This window comes from Capsicum annuum, chromosome 7 (assembly GCF_002878395.1).
Source record: "Capsicum annuum cultivar UCD-10X-F1 chromosome 7, UCD10Xv1.1, whole genome shotgun sequence".
NCBI lineage: Eukaryota > Viridiplantae > Streptophyta > Magnoliopsida > Solanales > Solanaceae > Capsicum > Capsicum annuum.
The window spans coordinates 982,123-1,004,278 of record NC_061117.1 but is presented as its reverse complement, the minus strand read 5'-3'; the positions used below and the strand labels follow the sequence as shown (position 1 = coordinate 1,004,278).

At 37.5% G+C, this 22,156-nt stretch overlaps 1 protein-coding gene across 2 annotated transcripts in view; it reads left to right on the top strand.

The window, feature by feature from the left end:
- The window catches only part of LOC107877514 (diacylglycerol kinase 7), a 25,411-nt gene extending 5,397 nt beyond the window's left edge, over positions 1-20,014 (top strand). The window contains exons 2-12 of one of the 2 annotated variants that reach the window (XM_016724177.2): positions 2,995-3,117; positions 3,227-3,364; positions 3,466-3,551; positions 7,844-7,940; positions 11,574-11,649; positions 11,992-12,074; positions 13,679-13,749; positions 16,119-16,196; positions 16,408-16,495; positions 17,309-17,425; positions 19,548-20,014. In XM_016724177.2, the coding sequence (XP_016579663.2) occupies positions 2,995-3,117; positions 3,227-3,364; positions 3,466-3,551; positions 7,844-7,940; positions 11,574-11,649; positions 11,992-12,074; positions 13,679-13,749; positions 16,119-16,196; positions 16,408-16,495; positions 17,309-17,425; positions 19,548-19,706 (1,116 nt within the window). In that variant the 3' untranslated portion in view covers positions 19,707-20,014. The remainder of the gene's footprint in view (positions 1-2,994; positions 3,118-3,226; positions 3,365-3,465; positions 3,552-7,843; positions 7,941-11,573; positions 11,650-11,991; positions 12,075-13,678; positions 13,750-16,118; positions 16,197-16,407; positions 16,496-17,308; positions 17,426-19,547) is intronic. The other variant, XM_016724178.2, reaches the window with a different exon arrangement.
- Positions 20,015-22,156: the final 2,142 nt, after the last annotated feature.

Sequence of the window (22,156 nt, the reverse complement as noted above, 5' to 3'; positions counted from 1 at the left end):
GAAGTGAAAGTTTGTTGAAATGATTGGATGTTATAATTCAGGAATCAGATTCTAGCAGATGATGAAAGAAAGTTTGTTCTTTGATTAGTCAAAACTTAAAAGAGGTAAACTCCTTATAAAAAAGATGACAAAAGAAGTGAACTTTTCCAGTGCAGTTTTGGCCTTTGGGTTTCTTTTTATAACTTCCACTGCTAGTGCATGTTTCCCCAAGAAAGATGGAAGTGTCAGAATTAACTTCCGTCTTAAGGCTATTTAGATTGCTTTTGGAGATTGTAATCCATGTTATAGTGTTGCTTTTGAGAACATACATTTGAATTCCTATTCTCCTCTTTGACACCGTGGTCAATTTTCATGTAAAATGTGTATATTACTTGATGGGAGAAACTAGACAGGGTTCATATGAGTTGTTTTATGTTGAACGAATTCTAAGTAAAACATCGAGCATGCACCGTCCTCTAGTTCTCTTTTTGGTTCATCCAAGCTCGGTTAGCTGTTAAAACCACGACCCAAAAAAAGAAGATAAAAAATGTACCAGCTTGTGAAGAGAGACGCAATCATGAGTAGTTGGTAAACCTATTTAATAGAACTTCTTAAAGTTGTTAAAAGTTTTAACTTTTGATCTCTCTTTCTTGAAGTTTCCTTTACTAAGTTGCTCAAGTGCCCAACTTGCTTTGTGGATGTGATGCCTAATGCATCCATCTATTGGCTAAAGTTGTTCCAACCAAATTTTGTGGATGGAGAAGTTGTGTGATTCGAAAAAACTTGTTATGTTGGCTGACACGAGTATCAAATGTAGGGCATGAGTCCGACTCGGTAATTTGCAACGTTTAGAAGGTTTTTAATAGATTCAAGGGATTGTCCAAGCACTACCCATATAGCTCAGTGGTTGGTAGAACATTGTCTTGCAAACTGATGGTCTGTAGTTCAATCCTGTATGGGGCAAACATTCATTTTGGTTATATAAAAAGGGGACACTAAGATCAGTTCCGACATGCACTGAACCACCTTAGTTTTTAATTCAACAATATATATTCTTCCCTGGAGGGGAGCCTTGGAGTAGCTGGTAAAGTTGCTGCCATGTGACCACGAGATCACGTGTTCAAGCCTTGGAAACAACCTCTAGCAGAAATGCAATTTAAGGCTGCGTAAATAGACCACACACCTTTGTGGTGGGGCCCTTCCCCTGACCTTATGCGTAGCGGGAGCTTTAATGCACCGGGCTGCCCTTTTTCTTATGATATGTGTTCTTCCCAGCCCAAGTAAAGTAAGAATCAGTTCTAGCACCCAAGGGTGTAGCGTAGTGGTGAATGAAGTGGGTGAGAATCATGAGGTCTCAGGTTCAAATCCCAACGTAGATGAGAACACTAGGTGATTTCGTTTTTTCTATCCTAGCCTTGGTGAATAGAGTTATCTGGGACCTGTTGCTGGTGGGAGGTGACAGGTATTCCGTGGATTAGTCACGGTGTGTGAAAGCTGGACTTGACACCACAGATATTAAAAAGGAATTAATTCAAAGTATCTAAACCGGGTATGGTCATACCTTGTCAGACATTAATGCAACACTTCAACCACACATCATACTTAAAGAAGTTGAGCTATGCTATATGAATCCTCACTAACCATGTTTTTCAATTTAGCCAACATTATACAAAATAAAAGTACTAGACGTTCCCTATATTTGATACCGTTATAAAAATCCCTAGTAGGGCTCAAAGGCTCTTAGAAGGCATAAAAGCTAAAACAAATGTACTAACATATCCAACTCCGAAGATTTAGAACAAGTGGCAAACTGCAAATTGGAACTATTATCCCCGAGTTTCAAGTTTGCGATTGGTCCTAATGGTTGGCCCCAAATGAATTTTTGGGTCATAAGTAAAATGCATGACTAGAGCATATTCACAACTATCTTTCTCTCTTCCACTGTGCCATATCTTTCGCTAAGATTGCATAGGTTCCAAGGAATTTTAGGTCTTTCGGGACAGCTTCCTTCCATTGATTTTTGGTCTATATCATCCGCTTTTTACACCTTCATTCATCATTCTTTTTCATCTACCGACCGATGTATCTGAATGTTGCCCAGGACATGACCAAACCATCTCAAGCGACATTTTCTGATTTTATACTCAAATCTCTGCTACTTAAACCTTTTGGTGAATATGGTCAATTTTGATCTTATCTAATCTCGTGTGGCTGTACATCCTCATTTCTATGACACTCATCTTGGGGATGTGTTGGACTTTAACGACTCAAGCTCAATCCTATATTGTATTTCTGGTTTTATAACTGTTCTATAAGAGTTACCTTTCACTTGGGTATTCAGGCTTCTATCACATAACACCTCAATAGCACTTCTCTGTTCCAATTATCCGATTTTGATTTGATTTGTAACATCTTCATCTATCATTCTTTTCTCTTGGAACAATGAACCTACATATCTCCATGTAATTCATCTATCATTCCGTTCTCACGGAACGAGCCTAGATATCTCCATGTGATGATGCATCTGGGCAAGATAAAAATCTATTTAATATAGTGGAAGGGATCAACATTGGACCAAAAAGAAAACTAGGAATGATAATTTTTCTCTATTTATCTGTTTTCTACTTACTGAAATAAAAAATTGTCATTGAATTATGTGCTACCTGAAGTGAGAGAATCTGCTTATATTTGGGATAGCAGAAATAATTCATTTATTTTTCCTGAATAGTGTTCATTTACCCTTTGGTTGCTTATTGTCTAAACTTTGAGTTTTGTGGTCTCTCTGATGGGGCAATGATGTTCTGATATTCCTTGGGAGGGGGAAAGTTGGTGGTTGTGTTGTTAGTAGGTTGTGTTTTCAAAAACATCTAGTTTGATGATTAAATAGTGTAATACCTATATTAAATACTTATCAAAGAAAAAAAAATATACAATAAATAGTCATTTCTTTTAGAAATCACATTGATTTTTCTTTTCTTTTGATCTTATTTGCGTCTTTGCGTTAAACTGTGCCAGGTTTTTGACCTTTCAGCTGTAAAGCCTAATGAGTTCGTTCAATATGGACTGAGTTGCCTGGAGAAGTTTGCTGCTCTTGGTGATACCTGTGCGAAAGAAACTCGTGAAAAGATAAGGATTGTGGTATGCATACTATGCGACATATTATTGCCCCTTTTTCTTCTTAAACAGTAGATGTTTTCCCAGTTCATTCTTATCAAGGAGCTACATGTTCAATTTTCTGGTTTTGCAGGCAGCAGGAGGTGATGGTACTGTTGGCTGGGTACTTGGTTGCCTTGGTGAGCTCAAAAGACAGAATCGGGATCCAGTTCCACCCACTGGCATAATTCCACTTGGTACTGGAAATGACTTGTCCAGGAGTTTTGGTTGGGTAAGCTCCTAATGGTATCTTTTTCCAACTTGCTTGATCATCAGTTCTTACTGACTTCTTGTGACTAGTTTTTATGAAATCCTTGGAGCTTCACTTTTCAGGGTGGTTCATTTCCTTTTAACTGGAGGACAGCCACGAAAAGAATTCTTGACAGGGTTGCCAATGGTCCTGTCTGTCATCTAGATAGGTGAGTATTTTATTTATCGGTAGTTCTTAATAAAACTTTTCTATTTCAATGGTGTTAATCTCATAAAACCATTAACATGATGTTCTATTTGCTCTTTGAAGTTTATATAACAACTATGCCTCAACCCCGTTCTACTTTATCAATCTTCAACGACCAATAGCGACAATGTTACTTCATTTATACTCATCTCAAATCAATATTATACAAATAAAGATAAAAACCACTAGAAGCTCTTTATATTTTGTGGTAATATACAAATCTCCGAAGGGCTAAGCAACTCCTAGAAAAGCATAGCACGTAATGAAAAATTGCTAACATGGCTAAAACCTAATCTCTATTAATGGTGTTTTCTATATAGATCTTTTCTTTCCCTGTTTGCTATCTTTTGCTTCATTTGCATGAATCTTTAGAAATTATACTTCCATTAAGATAACTTCCTTCCTGAGTGATTTTCGATCTACCTAGTCTTTTTTCATCATTACTCGTAATTATTTCGCATCTTTGGAGTACAGAGCAGTGTATCTGGCGGCCGATGCAGGACATGACCATACCATATCAAGTGACATTTTCTCATGTTATCCTCGATGTGTGCTAGTTGAACATCTCATTTCTAATCTTTTATGCACATCTGTCTTAGCATTCACATCTCTGCACATCTTGTGAATGTGTTGGTTCTTGGCGGCCTCATGTTCACTCATGTAACGTTACTAATTTTATGACTTCCTAATAGAACTTAGCTTTCTATTTTGGTAGGCGTTCTTCTGCTACATAACATCCAGTAGCACTTCTCCATTTCAACCATCTGATTTCAATTCTATATGTAGCATCTTCATCATTTCATTATCTTGGAACAACGATCCTACATATTTAATTGCTTACATTTAGGAAGCACAATCCCATCTATTCTCACCTCAATTTCGCGATCCGTCAATCCCGATTTCGATTCTATAGGTAGCATCTTCATCATTTCATTCAATTAATGATCCTTGATTTGACTAAACTTGCAGTGAACATATTCTGTCTTATTTCTACTTAATCCTTGCAATGCATATAATTAGTCTTGTTTCTACTTATTTGAAAACACTTACTCTCTAGAAGGCTTCTCCACAATTCAAGCTTTAGGTTGACACTTTCGCTAATTTTGTCAATTAGCATAATGTCGTCAGCAAATGGCGTACACCATGAGACCTCATCATGTATTATGTTAATTAACTCATCAATCACAAGGGGGAAAACAAGTACAGTTTCAATGCCAATCCTTGGTGTAAAACCCATGGTTATGAAAATGTCCTTTTTATCTTTACTACTGCTCGCACGTCATTGACGCCTTCACACATTTTTTGCATCACTCTATGTATTATATAAATTCCTTTCTTCTCAAAAACTCGCCAAAGGACGTTTCTAGTTACTCTTATCATATAATTTTTTCTAGGTCAGTGAACACGTGTAGATCTTTCATCCTCTTGCGACATATTTCCATTCATCTCCTTACCAAGAATATAGCCTATATTGTACATCTATTGTGCATAAATCCATTCTGGATGTCTGCCATTCTTGTTGTCTCCCTAACTTTACACTCCATTACTCTTCTCATAGTTTCACCCTACGAATCATAAGTTTAATGCCACGATAGTTTGCACTACTTTTGGATGTCTTCTTTGTTTTATAAATTGGAATCAGGGTACTTTTTCTTAGTATAGCATTAAATAGTTTATTAATCATCCTATTCGAACTTATCCAAGACACTTTCAAACTACTATGAGAATACCATTTGGACTGCATGCTTCTCTAATCCTCATATTTTTCATGGCATCTTTTTATCTCTGCCGATTTTAGTGTAGCTAACGTTTCTATTTTGCATAGATGTTTGGGGATCCAAAAAGTCAATGTAGTTCGAGTTAAATTATTGACCAAATTAGCCTTTACATATCTTCTTGATCTCGTTATCTCTGGGTAGTGCTTGTTAGGAATAGTCTTTAATTCACTTCACCTGATTTAAGTCCTACTTCTCTTCTCTCTCAGTTGTGCTGGTTTATACGTTTCTTTCTCCCCTTCTATTGTCCCTATTTTTTCGGTACAAGCCATCTAGGGCTTCCCCTCGAGCTTTACATAGCTTTTGTGGCTTTCCGTTTTGCTCTTTCTCTTTGGATGAAGTAAGAATATTATTAACATAAGAGCATTAACTAAACTGTATACAAAAAGTAGAAAATCTTACAAAAAATACATGTTTTTTAAATGGAAGCACCCAATCATCTATACAAATAGTAACTTCATGGGTGCACCAAAAAGAAACAGGAGAAAGAGGCTATTTCTCAAAGTGTACGACATCTTTCTCTATAAAATCAAAAGCTCTCCTATCCTTTTTCCCCATCCATTTAGTTTCCAGTAGGCATGAATATATATCTTCCTTTTTAGCGTATCCAGTGTTACTAATTTCATCGACTTTCCCATCAAAAAGTCTATGTTCCAGTTGCCAACTCGAAATCTGTTTCTGTCAGACTAGCTTCTTCACCCCTCATCAGCCTTGCTCATACTCTCTCAAAGACAGGCGACACTGTGATGGACCCCTTGCCTATTTTTCATCGCATCTGAATGTCGATGTAACATGTACTAAGGTGAGCACGTCTCAACAATATTTTTATTGTGGGGATTCATCATGAAATTGACTAGTTTGTATGCTAGTTATTAGTTTACCACAACCCTCCTTTGATTGGGCTTGGAATCTACAATGCGAGCCAACTCACACAGGCAAAGTTTCCTTTTTGAAGTTCATATATAGAGTTTAAAATTCAACTTCTATGTTTTTCAGCAACAACATATCCAGCTTAAACCCACAGGGTGGGGTCTAGGGAGTGTAAAATGTATGCAGACCTTACCCCCACCTCGTGGAGGTAGAGCCTTTGTTTTCGGAAGTAACACATACCAAAACAGTTTGAAAGTAAAAAATAAAAGTATAAAAAACATATCAAATAATAGGGAAAGCATTACATAACATTAAAAGTAAAAAACAATAATGACAATCTAAGTAATGTGATAACTGAAGCACAAGAAATAACATATAGTAACAAAAATCAAAGGATAAGAAACTACGAGAATAGTGCTATTATTACTGGTATGAAAGGAGAGACCAAGCCTATCTCCCTGAAAAGCGAGATGATGCTCAACTACCTATTAACCTTCTACCTTAATGCGCGACCTCTATATCCTCCTATCTAAGGTCATATCCTTGATAAGCTGAAGATGTGTCATGTCCTATCTAATCACGTCTTTCCAATAGTTCTTTCTACCTCCACCTCTCCTTGAACCACCATAGTCAACCTCTCCCACATTCTTATTGGGGCATCTGTACATTTCTTCACATGTCTGAGCCATGTCATCTGCACTTTCCCTCATCTTGTCCACCATCGAGGCCACTCCCACCTTGTCCTGAATATCTTCATTTCTAATCTTACCGCTCCACCTCCACATCCTCATTTTCACAACTCTCATCTTCTAAATATGAGAGTTCTTAACTTGCCGACACTCTGTCCTGTACAACATAGTCATCCTAACCTCCACTTTATAGATACATTCTTATCACACAAGTCTTCGGAGAGGAGCCTTATTTTTCTCCACCCTGCACCAATACGATATGTTGCATCATCGTTGTTCTTCCCATTTCCTTGGATTAATGACTCAAGATACTTGAAACTTCCTTTTTGGGGATGGGCTATGTATCAAGTTTCACTTCCACATGAACCTCATGCTTTGCATCACTAACCTTGCACTACTAGTATTCATCTTTGGTCTTGCTCAACCTGAACCCTTTAGACTCCAGGTTTGTCTCCACTCCAGCCCAGTGTTTAGGCCATTGTGAATCTCGTCAATCCGTACCATGTCATCTGCAAATAACATGCACCATGACACCTCATTTTGGATATGATGCGTCAATTCATCCATCACCGATACTTGAAATGGATTAAGAGTTGATTCCTGATGCAATATTGAAACCTTGTGTCTCTTATCGTAGTGTACCTGGAAACGTAAGTAAGGCTCATATTTCTTTGTATTGATGGTGGAAAGTGTTTTTATTTGTTGTTCTGTCTATCAATTGCAAAATCGATGTGTCAATCCAGATAATTATTAAGACAGAACATGATTTTACATCAATTTTATGTTGGTTGCAGAAGTTTTTGCTTTAGGATGGATATCCGATGCTTTATGCCCTTTCTTCTTTATTGTCTTCTACTTTAATTATTTGAGCCTCATTTATACTATTAGCAACTTTATCAATTAGCAGCTTTCCTTTGCAGCTGGAATCTTGTAATATCAATGCCATCTGGGGAAGCTTTGGAGACACCTCATTCTCTAAAACCTTCGGACTGTGCATCTCTTGATCAGGTGGCTGAGGTATCTATTATGTTGAAACTCGTACTGCTTTCGTGACTGGACATGCATTGGTCCTAATCTATCATTATCTCATAATATAGCAATCTGGAATCAAATCTCTTTCACAGTTTCATTAGTCTCTGATAAATTCTCCTCTTCTCGGTTTTTTCATAAAGGTTATCACTTTTAGTCAGAAGTATATTTGATTTTTATTAGATTTTTTATTATACTTGGTTGAGTGACTTATCTGATTTGTAATTCTTTTTTAAAAAGAAAATCTTCTTCTATCCATGTGTAACTAGTAGCCCCAATTCGTGATTACTAAATCCCAGTGCTTCCACCAACTGCATGGTGTCTCCTGGCTCCTAGAAGTACTTGTAGCTCATTACTGGTTGCTGTTGATCTTGTTAGTATGAGCAGCACATCCACTGTGCTAAAATTTGTTTCAGTACTTTGCTTAAGTTTTCTTCGATTCAACTGATTTCAGCTTAATAATTGGCCAAATAGCATGCAGCTGCTGCCTACTAAATCCAATGACCTTCTCACCAGCTAGAAAGCTGATACCGAAAGACCTACAATCTAAAGCATGTGTTTCTTAGCCATAAAGATCACTCGCTCTTCTAATTCCAGTATTCATACTATTACCATTACCATTCCGAATTATCAGTTTGATTTGCTATTTTTAAGTTCGATTTCAGTTAAGTGCGATATGGTAAGTTGGTAACCATAGTTTGTTCAACTTTAACTTACATATAATGAGAATTATGATTTCGATTTTTAAAGAAACATCTCAATTATATCATTCACATAAGAAATATTAAAAGAAGACAAAAACAATTCCCTTCATTAATTGATTATCAAAAAGGGCATTTTAATGTAGACAAACAGTTATTATAAAGTTTACATAATCTAATAAATAAGAATAAAAATAGACACAACTAACAAAAAAGAAATCAGAAATACAAAGATAGTAAAAAAGAAATACCCAATATTAAGTTGGATGTCTAAAAAGAATACTGCGACAATTTCAACATGACATTAAATGAGATTTGATTTGTACTTGTACTAGTTTCTTATTTAAATGTTTTAAATAAATATTTTGTTCTTTCTAATCAAAATATAATTATGTTATAAGTCCTTAATATTCTCTAATCAATTAAATTTAAGATTTTAGGCCTTTTATTTGCTTATATCAGATTTTAAAAGGCTGGATGTTTTACTTAGACGGGGGAGACGCAAGTTTTGACTTCCCTCTGGATCTTTAATCTTTTAATTTACACTTCAATAAAAAGCATAATAACAACAAAATATAGAAAGTGCATTAAAAGTTAATGAAAATTAAATGACTTCACTGAAAACAAAGTATCTAGCATATATTTACTAGTATAAACAACACAATAATGTAAAGTTATCATTATATACAAATCAATTATACTTTTGAACTTCTAAACATTGGAAAATCATTATTTCTTAATAAATATTACCAAACTACATCATTTAAACATTATTCGTGTTAGAATATTAAGATGAATGTGTGGGGGCATACTAGGATAGATGTGATCAAGAATGAAGCTATTCGGGACAAGATGAGAGTGGCCTTCTTGGTGGACAACATGATGCACTTGCAGAACCCTTGGAAACTCCTGTTTGAGGTTTAATTTTGTGAATTCCGCCGCAAGCAACCAACTATGCACACTAAACACACTTAACACTCAACATTCAGGGCTTGCTCAACAGTTCATACCAAAATCATTTTTCAGATTCCCTAATTAACATAGTTAACCCTCAAATTCTTTAACAAATGAATGATAAAAGTTAAGTTCATTTATAGAAATATGAAGATTGAGGATAACACAAATAATGAGTCATAGTATTGTATTATTACTAATTGGGGACATCGTGAGGATGAGTATCATTTGTACATCCTTCTCAAAATAGCTAGAGAATTGAAATTTCATATCCCTCATTTTTATTGGTTTTCATATCTTATTTCTCTGTCTCTCAAAATTATCAGTATCAGACTTTTCTTCTGGATGTGGGATTGGTTTTCATATCTTATTTCTCTGTCTCTCAAAATTATCAGTATCAGACTTTTCTTCTGGATGTGGGAGTTCTTGACCCGCCAACACTCTGTCCCATGCAACGTAGCTGGTCTGACCACCACTTTATAGAACTTACCTTTAAGGCTTTGGTGACACATTCTTATCACACAAGACAATGGATGCGAGCTTCCATTTCATCCACCTCGTTTCAATACGATGTGTAACATCATCATCAATCTACTCATTTCCTCGAGCTATTGACCGATATATATGTAACTTCCTTTTTTAGAGATGGCTTGTGTATTAATCTTACTTCCACATATGCCACGTGGGCTACGTCACTGACTTGACTATTAATTGTATATAAAATTAAATACTTTGGTTTTGTATTTGATATTTCAGTACTATTTTGTAAATGCTAAATACAGACTTTTTAAAAGTTTGGTATTTGGTATGCATTTTAAAAAGTTTGGTATTTAAATAAAAGGGCATCCTGGTGCACTAAACCTCCCGCTATGCGCAGAGTTCGGGGAAGAGCCCCACCACAAGGGTGTATTGAATGCAAGGCTGCGTACAATACACCCTAGTGGTGGGGCCCTTCCCTAGACCCTGCGCATAGCGAGAGCTTTAGTACACTGGGTTGCCCTTTTTTTAAATACCTAACTTTTTATATGCATACCAAATACCGTAATATCGAACTACAGTTACAAAAATTCCGAATTGGGTATGTTAATTCGGTAATTACCAAGTATGCATTCCCTTGTTAGAAGCATCCATACTGCATGTCTTTTCCCTAGTTGACAAAATGAGAGTTTGTAAATGAGTCATTCCTAGCCGCTTTTGGTCATGAATGCAGGTAAACTACCAACTTCATGGTTGTTAATATACTACTGAGGGCCCAAAAATCCCTTGAGAGATTTGCAATTTGGCCTAGCCACTCTCAGTGCTGTAAATTTGTTATATTACTAATGCTTCTCCAATTGAAAGTCACTTATGTTTGTTTGGTGCTATTTTATAGGGTCCTAAGGAAATCAATGCGCTGTAGACTTGTTAATAGATACTTATGTGCTCTTGATGAAAGTCAATCATCGTTCATTCAGTGATACTTAGTAGGTCCTAGTAAATTAGTTAAGCTTCGAAGTGTATGCTTTACTACAGATATTTATTGGAAATTTAGCATCTAGTACCTCTTGCAAGGTGTTCATTCTAAATGTAATATTTCAGCAATTCCTGTAGACTCTTGCTTATATGACTGTTATTTTAGTACAACTAGATGATCAACTAGAACAAGTATCTTCATATGTTGGTTTTAATACATGAATTTTTTTATTCTATTCAGCTTATATAGTGCAGTGTTTGCAATTCGCAAGCTATATATGTTTGTTGATTTCATTCCTAGTTTAATTGATTGGATATGACATAAGTTCATTTTGTCAATCAAGTGTCTTAAGGATAAATATCTTCTGCCTTCTCAATTATTAACTATAAATTGAGTCATCATGAGCACATTTGATTTTTCTTGCTCCTTTTCAGTTACTATGAATTGAGTCATCATGAGCACATTTGATTTTTCTTGCAATTTTCATTGATTCATCTATGACATTTTGTGCAGGAATTGGAAATTGACGGGGAATTACCAGAGAAGTTGTCCTATTATCAAGGAGTATTTTACAATTACTTTAGCATAGGTGTGCAACAGTAACTTGGTCTTACTAAAACATCAAAATACTTTCCATGTTCATGGTTTATTACATTATATACATCTATTGTTGCTATATTAACAAAGCATATGACGGTCTATATCAGTGTTGAGGATCAAAGATCTCACTAAAGAAAGAAACTTTTGGTGTCTTACACCAACTTTCCCTGACTCAAGAAGAAAAGACATTCTTTAGACAAATTAACAAAATCGAAAGAATCAACATAGAAACCTGCCTATTTGTTACTTGACAACTTTTTCTTTTATTTATGGCCAACTTATACGTGATGAACAAGCAGCTGACAATCTGTCTTTGCCACAAATATTGCAGGAATGGATGCACAAGTTGCCTATGGTTTTCACCATCTACGCAATGAAAAGCCATACCTTGCTCAAGGTCCTCTTTCAAACAAGGTGGATGCTATCATAAACTTGTTTACATATTGTTGTTTTAATTTTATGAAGTTGCTTGATCTTTTAATTTCCTTAAATCAACTTGATAATAGCATATATATTTGTCAAAATGTAAAAAATGTGGTACCAGCAACACCTCCTGCAAGGAAAGGGATATAGAAAATTTGGTAAAAGATAGATGCCAAACCTTACCCGGGAGTCTGTATTTTTTGTCTTGAGCCGGGGGTCTGAGTTTTTTGTCTTGAGCTGGGGGTCTGTCGGAAACAGCCTCTCTACCTCACTTCAGAGGTAGTGGTACGGACTGCATACACTTACCCTCCCCAGACTCCACTTTGTGGGAGTACACTGGATATGTTGTTGTTGTAGAGATGCCAAAACTTGTCTGAAGTGAAGCAAACTTCAGTCCCAAATGTGTTAACATGTGATGAACACTCAATGGCCAGTGCTAACAGAATAAAGTTTCTCCACAGACATGTAAAACCTTGGAAGCTGTATATTGGGCAAACAATCATCGAAGTAATAATATCATAAGTCTTTCCACTTAAATGTAGGTGAGAAATTTGCACAGGATGCTTTTCTAATCTGGAGTCTAGAAAGCCATATTTGCATGTGTTGGTGGTACTTGGTAGCGCATATGTATCCAGGCACATCTTTAACAACAACAACAATAACATGCATCATTCCCAAATTGTGGCCGGCTATAAGAATCCTCACTTCCTCATGTAATCTCAACTCATATCACCATCTTCCCAAATAAAAATAAAAAGATTAAGTAAAAATAATATAAGAAGTTCTCTAACAAAGTCTACATGTGGATATCCCATTTAGAATGAAACTAAGCTCTACACTTATTTTCTTCTGCTTGGATTACTTTTATTAAGAATGGATCTTAGGCCTAACTCAACCTCAAAAGCTAGCTCATGAGGGGAGGATTGTCCAAGTCCATATAAGAAGATCAAGTACCCAACAATGTGGGACTTTTAATACTCCCCCGCACGCCCTGACCTTATTAACTTGAGCGTGAATAATATAATATGGGGGCCCAACATCGATGAACAAAGAATTTGGATGAGCCTAACTCTGATACCATGTAACGAATGGATCTTGGGCCTAACCCAACCAAAAAGGCTAGCTCGAGGATCACCCAAGTTCATATAAGGAGACCAAGTACCCATCATTTTTTGGATGTAGGACTCCTAACAACTTTAGTAGAGGATTTCATTCTTCAGCTTTACTGGAAAGATTTTAGGGTACTTGGGTAATTACTGAATTATGGTATATCCTATGATAGGGTTCTGAAGTTAGGTTCTTTTTGTAGTATGCATAATCTACCAAAAATTATGTAAGGCTCTTGTGCTATGGATATTTTTGCTAGCTTATTTATGGTCAGTAGTTCTTGTCAGATTATTTGTCATTCTTACTACAGTGTAAGTGTTGCCATCCTTTGATGTTTTATAGCCATTACTTGTCTTTTAGAGTTCTGTTACAAAGGCATAGACAACTTTGAAGTTTATAGTAATTGGTGTTTTAACTTTACAAAAGTACATTATATTTAGTTTCATGAAGTACAATGTTCTAGGTTCTGACAAGAATTTTTTTTGCAGTTGATTTACTCAGGATACAGTTGCAAGCAAGGCTGGTTCTTTGCACCTTGTAGCAGTGATCCTGGGTTAAGGTTAGAACTTTCTCACTCAATTATCCTCTCAAATCCCGCATGCAACTGCCGTTTGTTTTTATTTTTTTCCTGCATGCATAATCATATAATTTGCTTACCTCACTTGTCTAGTTCATCATAGGTTTATGTCAGAGCAAGATTAAGATATAAACCATTTCTTTCATCCATCAGAACAGCCCTGCTTGGTCACTTCTCTAGCTGGGGTTGACTTGTCCTAATTTTAGAAAGACATATTTTTCTTTGCACCTCAGATCAAAAGAAAGGGTTCCTTGTGTATAGCTGGCCTATCATAATTTACATATATCTAACAATGAACACAGATGTTGTTAGGCATGAAAGATAGCAAATCTGGACAGGTTCAAGATCTTTTTAGTATAAGAGATCAATTATCATGGACCACAAATTTCCTCATAGATTGGTTTAACATGTGTTTTTTAATCTTTGCTTGTAGTATTATTTAAAACTAATGATTTTCTGGTCAAAATCACGCACAAGAAACCTTTTCCATTTACTTTCTAACAACTCAATAAGATGTAGCTTCTTCATCTGTTGCCGTGGTATCACAATTGTTCTTTAGGACAATCATCTGTATCAGTTGTCTGTCCGAAAATATATACTTATTTGTGATGCAGTTTATGTTTTCCGTGCTTTTATTCCTTTTTTTTTCTCCGAGTATATGCTTTTGCACCAGCGAATTTGTTGAGTATATGAATAAGTATGCGTTTTAGAGATTATCTAGTGCAAGATAACCTCTAATTTGTCTTAAATAAATTACTGAATATAGGGATGGGGTGAGCCCTAACAGAATGGAATGGTTATAGAGGATTCACTGAGCCAATTCTAACTAGTTGAAATTGAGGCATAGTATTACTAGTAGTTGTCATTTATGCATTTATACGTCTTTTTTAATGTTAATATATTGGACAGTATGAAACTTTGACAACAAAGAGATAAAAACACATTCTAAATCATGTTGAAGTGGTAGAACTTTGCATTTGTTGTGCTGCAAATTTGAAATTTCTTCATTAAAAAAGGTGCAAATTTGAGGAAGGTTTGACAAATGAATGCATAAGCAATGATTAGGGCATAGTGAATTCAACACTAATATTGTATCCTTCAACCAGTTTGGATAATGCTTACAAATGTATTTGGTATGTCAGTAAATCATGACGCAAACTCGCTGTATTTGATACGAGAGAAGGATGATCGAAAATCTTTCAGTATTTAGATTTTTTATCTGGTGGTGTCAACTCATGAGTGCACAAGTACAACTGGTAGTCTTTTAGAGTTATATTTAATAATGGAGAATAACAAAGAAACATCTAAAAGTCCGGCATGCCCATCAAACTTTCCGCAGTATAAGGGAGTGGGAGTTGCTCTCATCCTGTCATAAAAGCGAAAAAGAACTCGACATAGTGGGAAATGCACTTTACCTTATGCCCAGATCGGGACGTTTGTACAGCAGGTGGTTTGATAAATCTCAATTGACACATCGGAATTTACCCTAACCTCAGCATCTCCTCTGGATTCTTGGATCTGATGCAAAGGAAAATCTTCAAAGCATATATTAGTTTCATCCTCTGCTTATCCTTGCTGAAGCCTTGAAATCCAGTTTGAAGCCACTAGAGGAGTGTTTCCCTTAGGATTCCAAACAGCAGTAAAGAAAGCTCCCTGGTTATGCTTTCTAGGACTAGAGGTTGTTTATGTTGTGGTCTGTCCTTCTGGTTATATATTAAATTACGACGTGCTGTGGTTGCTAGGACTAGACGTTGTTTGTGTTGTGGTCTGTCCCTCTGGTTATATATTAGATTGTGACGTGCTACATATTGCATAATTGTTTAAACAAAAAAGACTGCTCATGTTTCTCCATTAAAAGGGGTGAGGGTGCTGCATGTACTTCTTAATGTTGCACGAGTGCTGTTTTTTTCTCAAAAATAGACGGCTCATATTTCTCCATCTATCAATCTCAAGGGGTGCTAGTTTGCTTCTTGCACTTGTTAATGTCGCATTTGCTGGTGCAGGCTGCAATTTTTTTTTAGGTTATTACTTGCTGAATTTGAATACTACTATAGCTATATCATTAGGTATTACTTTGGAAATTTTGAGTATCATGAATGGTCGTAAGTGAGGGATGCCCTCTTCCCCTTCTTTGATATATCATGGCTTTGGATATGGTGTCTGACCTGACAAACTTGTTTTGGAAACAATTCTACTTGCTTTTGGTGTCTTGTAATTGCCTCATTTAGAAAATATCTTGGGAAAGATCTTTTTGCCATTTTTTTAACTGTTCCTTTTTAGAGAATCTAATGGTTATTGAATCTAGTAAAGTGAAGCATATCTATGGTTCCTAAATGAGTTTTTTGATGCAGGGGATTAAATAACATTCTGCGGTTATATGTCAAGAAGGTCAATAGCTCGAAGTGGGAGCAAGTCCCTGTACCTTCAAGGTTGATATATATCCTGTGGTGTCTATTAAATAGAACTATATATTAAAAAATTCATTGCAAAATCCAGAATTGCTTGGATACGTCAAAATCATATTTATCCTCTTTTTCTGGTTTTGGGGCAAATAGTCATCATACACTAATAATATTTTAAAGTTCTATGTTTCTACATTCCTTATACGTGACCTTACATTCCTAATCCTTTCTGTTGCAGTGTTCGATCTATAGTGACTTTGAATCTTCCTAGCTATGGTAGTGGGAGGAATCCATGGGGGAATTTGAAGCCAGAATACTTGGAGAAGGTATTTTTTTTTTGTATTAGGCATATAGGATGGTAAATTTGATACTAGTGATGATGCACTTCCACTTTTCTTTGTCCATTTACTTCTAGTATTATATCTTTAGAGAGCTGTAAGAACCTTAATGGACCTGAATGATGTCCTGGCAGGCAAATAGACTTGTTTGGTCAGTTGACATCATGATTAAGCGGAACAGTTAGATGATTTTTATATTGGATTGTGAACTTGATGGTTACTTTCTTCTTTAAGAAACTTAAGTTAGAAAACTCTATCAATGGTCAATTAGGATTTTTGCTTGTAATTTGTTGGGTATTTAAGTAGAACAAGTTGATGGTTCCTTTCATTTTATCAAGCAATTTTCTTTTAGTCCAGCTTCTGCTTCAAGTACTGAATATGGTATAATTGCATGTTTATTAAAAAAAAGAAAGAATCAATTTAGCTACTAGTCTCTGAGGTAGTTGAATTTGGTATACTTCTGTGCTATTGTAAATTGTTTTAGAGCACAATGAGGCTGAAACCCCCAAGTGCTAAACTATCTAATGTTTTGTTGTTTCTGATCTTCTATTGAAATGCAACAAACTGCATATTGGTAGTCTGGGCCTTGCAGATTCTTTATCATACATTTCAAGGAAAGATCAGAAAGCTGTATTTAGGGATGATGAAAGGGTTTTCCATAATATTGTGATCCTACTCAATAGTAGGATTGTTCAGTTGCCAATTTTCCAAAAACGGTTGATGGAAACTAATGCATTATCCACTATAATATTGTTTTGAACAATAAAATTGATTTCTTTTCACTTGCTTTTGAAATTTCAGAGAGGTTTTGTCGAAGCCCATGCAGATGATGGATATGTTGAAATATTTGGCCTGAAACATGGATGGCATGCTTCTATGGTTATGGCTGAACTCATCTCTGCCAAACATATTGCCCAGGTATGGAAACTGTTTTCTATCTTATGAATTCATCACATGCATTGCTTCACAGAGCTGAATGACATCTGGAGAATGCTATAATTTTTTGTCTCTTCTTGGTTACTGTCCTCTTTTTCTTTAAAAATATAATAATTGAAGAGTCTATCGATAATTGATGCTCAAAAAGTTACAAACTGAATTTGGCATCCGTAACTAGTATGCATGATCATTGTTTGCACTAATCTATCCTAACCAAAAGAGCCTTTGGCTTATTGTTCAGGGTGGATCATAGATGATGCTTCTAGGCTTAGTTTGTTTGTTTCTGAATGACGGGAAGTTTCATATGTCTAGGGTAACCAATCCTTTGATCTACATAGGAAATTCAGAAAAGGAGTTAAACACGTGGATCCTCTGAGCTTCATCGCTAATAGAAGCTAATTGTCAGCAGGTTTATTTGCTTCTGTATCAGTGTCTTATGGAGAATCCATGATCCTCAACTAGCTTTCTGAATTTCCACTATGTACTTTTTGATCCTCCATGGTGGTTTCCTTTCTTTGTTGGCACATTTAGCAATCAATACAGAGTCTGTTTCTCCCCAAACATGGTTGATGCCATTGTTGACACACCATTTGATGCCAAAGAGTAATGCAGCAGCTTCAGACATTTTGCACGATTCCAGTCTTCCTAGGTCTGATCCATTTGACGGATGTGATCGTTCTTTGATGTATGTCTGTGTCACATGATTGGTATACACTCCCAAGTGTCTCTTAACTCTGGCTCTTCCAAACTGAGTTTTGAGTACCTGCATTATGTTAAAGAGAATGTTAGTAGTTGATCTTGTATGTAGAAGGTTTCTCATCATCAAATTTGCTGCTACACACCTCCAGGCTTCCCCGCAAATGAAAATGGGAAGTATCCTAACAATGCATGTGAGGAAAGGGTTGGGGGTCTTATGATTCCACTAGTTAAGGAGAGCCACTTTTGAGACTTGAATGGCTCAAGTTAACGCCCAGAGGACCACCAAAATAATGCCTCATTTTTAGCATGGTTACCCTGGCATAATATGTGGTCTGCAGTCTCAAGTTCCCCCTCATGTAGCAGTTGCATTTGGGGACCAAATGATAGCAAATCTAGCTGATCTTTGGTCAGTAGCTAGTCTATTATGAGGGGCCCTCCAAGTGATAAAGATATCTTAAAAGGGATCCTTTTGTGCCAGACTTTGTTATCAACATGATTTAGTAGGATCCTACTTCTGCCTCAGATTATCCCAAGCTGAACCAAAAGAAAACTTCCACGTGGAGGATGGCATCCATATGGCTCTGTCATCCTTTGCAATGTTCAGGGAGATTTGAAGCTCCCTGATCTTGTTCATTGTGTTAATAGGGAGCTGAGTGAGTAAAACCGTCCAGTCCCATTGGCCATTCGCCTGGCCTCTTTAACCTTGACGCTCCCAAGATTAAGGCCAGGTAACCATCTTGTAAAGAGGTCCAATGCTAGACTATTTATCATACCAAAATGAGACGTCTCCTTTGCTTAAATCCCATTGGATATTGGCTTCAGCAGAGGCTTTTTTAATATCACTCAAAACTTTCCAGCTATGAGAATGGCTACCATTCCGCATTTGCATCAAGATAGGATCTGGCTTTCATGAACTCACTCCAAAGTGAGTTGCTAGTTCTCAAAATTCACCCTTTCTTACTGTTAAAGGCTTATAGCATGTCTCAAATATTAACTTTTTATAGAAGTAATTCATTAAAAAATATCTATGACCCTGTACACACTGGTTTTTGTTCCATATACTGCAGATCTTTTGTTCCCATCGCATGACCGTACACACTTGTCATATCTCGTGTTTACTGTTGTCACCAGGCTTGCTTTTTCAACATTTGTGTACTTTTTAAAAAGTTTGGGACCCCCCGCGCATCTCCAAATGTGTGATCCACCAACACACACTCTCTCTCTCTCTCTCTCACTCACACACACACGCTCTGTCTCTCTCTCTCTCACTCACACACACACGTGCAAAGAGAATGTCATAGCTCATATTCATGTTTTCATCAGTTCATTTGTTTGACATTGTCACCGGAAGTACTGCTGGTCTGATTTTGTTTGAATTACAAAAATATCCTTCTCTATTTTATAGGCTTCAGCAATTAGGTTCGAATTACGAGGCGGGGAATGGAAAGAAGCCTATATGCAGGTGGATGGTGAACCATGGAAACAACCTATAAACAAAGAATTTTCAACCTTTGTGGAAATCAAGAGAGTACCCTTTCAGTCTTCTATGGTCCATGGGGAGTAGTATGCAATTGTTTTTTCTTTTTCCTCTCCTTTTCTTGTTCTAGATAGTTTTTTTTCCTCCCCGTAAATTCGTGTAAAGTAATTCTTTTAGCTCCAAGATTAGGAAACTGAATCAAATCTGGGCTATGTAATTTAAGAGGTACTATGCCAAAAAAGTTAACATTGTAGATTTATTCATATTTGGTTATGTAAAGAAATTAGTTGAGAATTGACGCAGCTAGGCAGTTACCATGTACGAATGATTTTATACATGTGTCGAGCTGCTGTCAAGACTTGTTTGGGCGTGAAGCATAGTTATTGTTGTTTAAATATTGGGCTGTCGTTATTTGTCTTGTTATTTGATTTCTGTGTACGAGTAGTGTTTGGGTTAAAGTGGTCTCAATGATTCTTTTCATATTATTTATGACTCAAACTCATTCGAATGCACATATCTCAAAAATTCATAGGCTAACACACGTAAAAAAATTAAAATGATTTTCAATTCTTGTATTTTCTCTAACACGTTTTTTTTTTTTTTAAAAAGCTATGTTTGCCATTGCAAAGCAACACGACAAACCAACCAGATCCACTCTATTGGTCGTGGGGGGATTGCTCGAGAAGTTTTGTCCAATTTTGGACCCACCTCTTGAACCGTGGGCTAACACCCATTGAAAGTTGTAAAAAGTTTGCAATTCTTGTCGTTTCGCTCGTTTGATTTGAAAAATAGCTTTAACGGCCTCGTCAAACGAATCAGATCCACTCAATACGCCATCAGGGGACCTCTTGAGAAGTTTAGCCCAATTTCGGGCTCGGCGCCCAGACCCACCCCCGAATCGTGGGATAACACACATTCTAAGTGGCAAAAAAGTCACAATTTCGGCCATTTCGTTCGTTTGACTTGAAAAATGGCGTCAACCACCTTGTCAAACCAACTAGATCCACTTAATAAGTCGTTGGAGGATCACATGAGATAGTTCGCCCGTTTGCGTCGTTTGACCACCCAAACGACCCCGCCAATCCCAAAAGCCCACATTCTTCCGCTCCTCATCCTGCCTGGGAGTCCGCAGTCCATTTTCGGTCCAAAACACGCTTGGATAACACATCGATTTAGCTCAAAAATGGCTCGTTTGATCACTCAAATGGCCCTGTTGACCTCAAAGGCCTGCACTACCTCGCTCCTCAGCTTGCCTGGGAGCCCCTGATCCATTTTCGACCAAAAACACGCCCGAACCCCAGGTCCACCCTCAAAATCGTGGGCTATAACACACCGATATGGCTAAAAATTGGTTGGTTCATGTCGTTTCGCCCGTTTTACCACCCAAACGGCCCCGCCAATACCAAAGGCCTACACACAACCTCACTAGCACTCCCCGATCAATTTTCGATCCACAACACGCTCGAACCCCGAGTCCACCCCCGGAATTATGGGCTATAGCACACCAATTTGGCCCGAAAATGCCCCGTTTATGCTGTTTCGCTCGTTTGTCCACCCAAATGGCCACGGATATAGAAATGGACCACACTGCGATGATCCCCAACTTCTCTGTCACGCCCCGGCCGATTTTTGGCCCACAACATGCTTAGACCCCGGTCCCACCCCCGGAACCGTGGGCTATAGCACACTAATTTGGCCTGAAAATAGCCCGTTCGTGCCGTTTTGCTCGTTTGTCAATCCAAATGGGCACGAATATTAAAACGGACCACATTGGAACGATCCCAACCTCCCAGGCATGCCCTGGTCGATTTTTAGTCCACAACATGCCCGACCCCCGGAACTGTGGACTATAACACACTGATTTGGCCCTAAAACGCCCCATTCGGGTCGTTTCTCCCGTTTGTCCACCCAAATGGCCACGAATATTGAAACAAACCACACGGGGATGATCTTCAACCTCCGTGGCACGCCCCGATCGATTTTTGGACCACAGCACGCCCGGACCCCAGATCCACCCCCGAAAGCGTGGGCAATGGCACACTGATTTAGCTCAAAAACTCCCCGTTCGCATCGTTTCGCCTGTTTATCTACCCAAATGACCACGAATATTGAAATGGACCACACTAGGACGATCTCCAACATCCCTGGCATGCCCCGATCAATTTTTGGCGCACAGCACGCTTGAACCCCGATCCCACCCCAGAAATCGTGGGCTATATCACACCGATTTAGCCCAAAATGCACCATTTGGTTCGTTTTACCCGTTTGTCCACCCAAATGGCCACGAATATTGAAACAGACCACACTGGGATAATCCCCAACTTTCCTGACATGACCCGATCGATTTTTAGCCCACAACATGCTCGAACCCCAGGCCCACCTCGGAACAGTGGGCTATAGCACACTGATTTATCCCGACAATGCTCCGTTCAAGCCGTTTTTCCGTTTGTCCACCAAAATGGCCACGAATATTAAAACGGACCATATGGGATGATTCCCAACCTTCCTGGGATGGCCCAGACGATTTTTGGTCCACA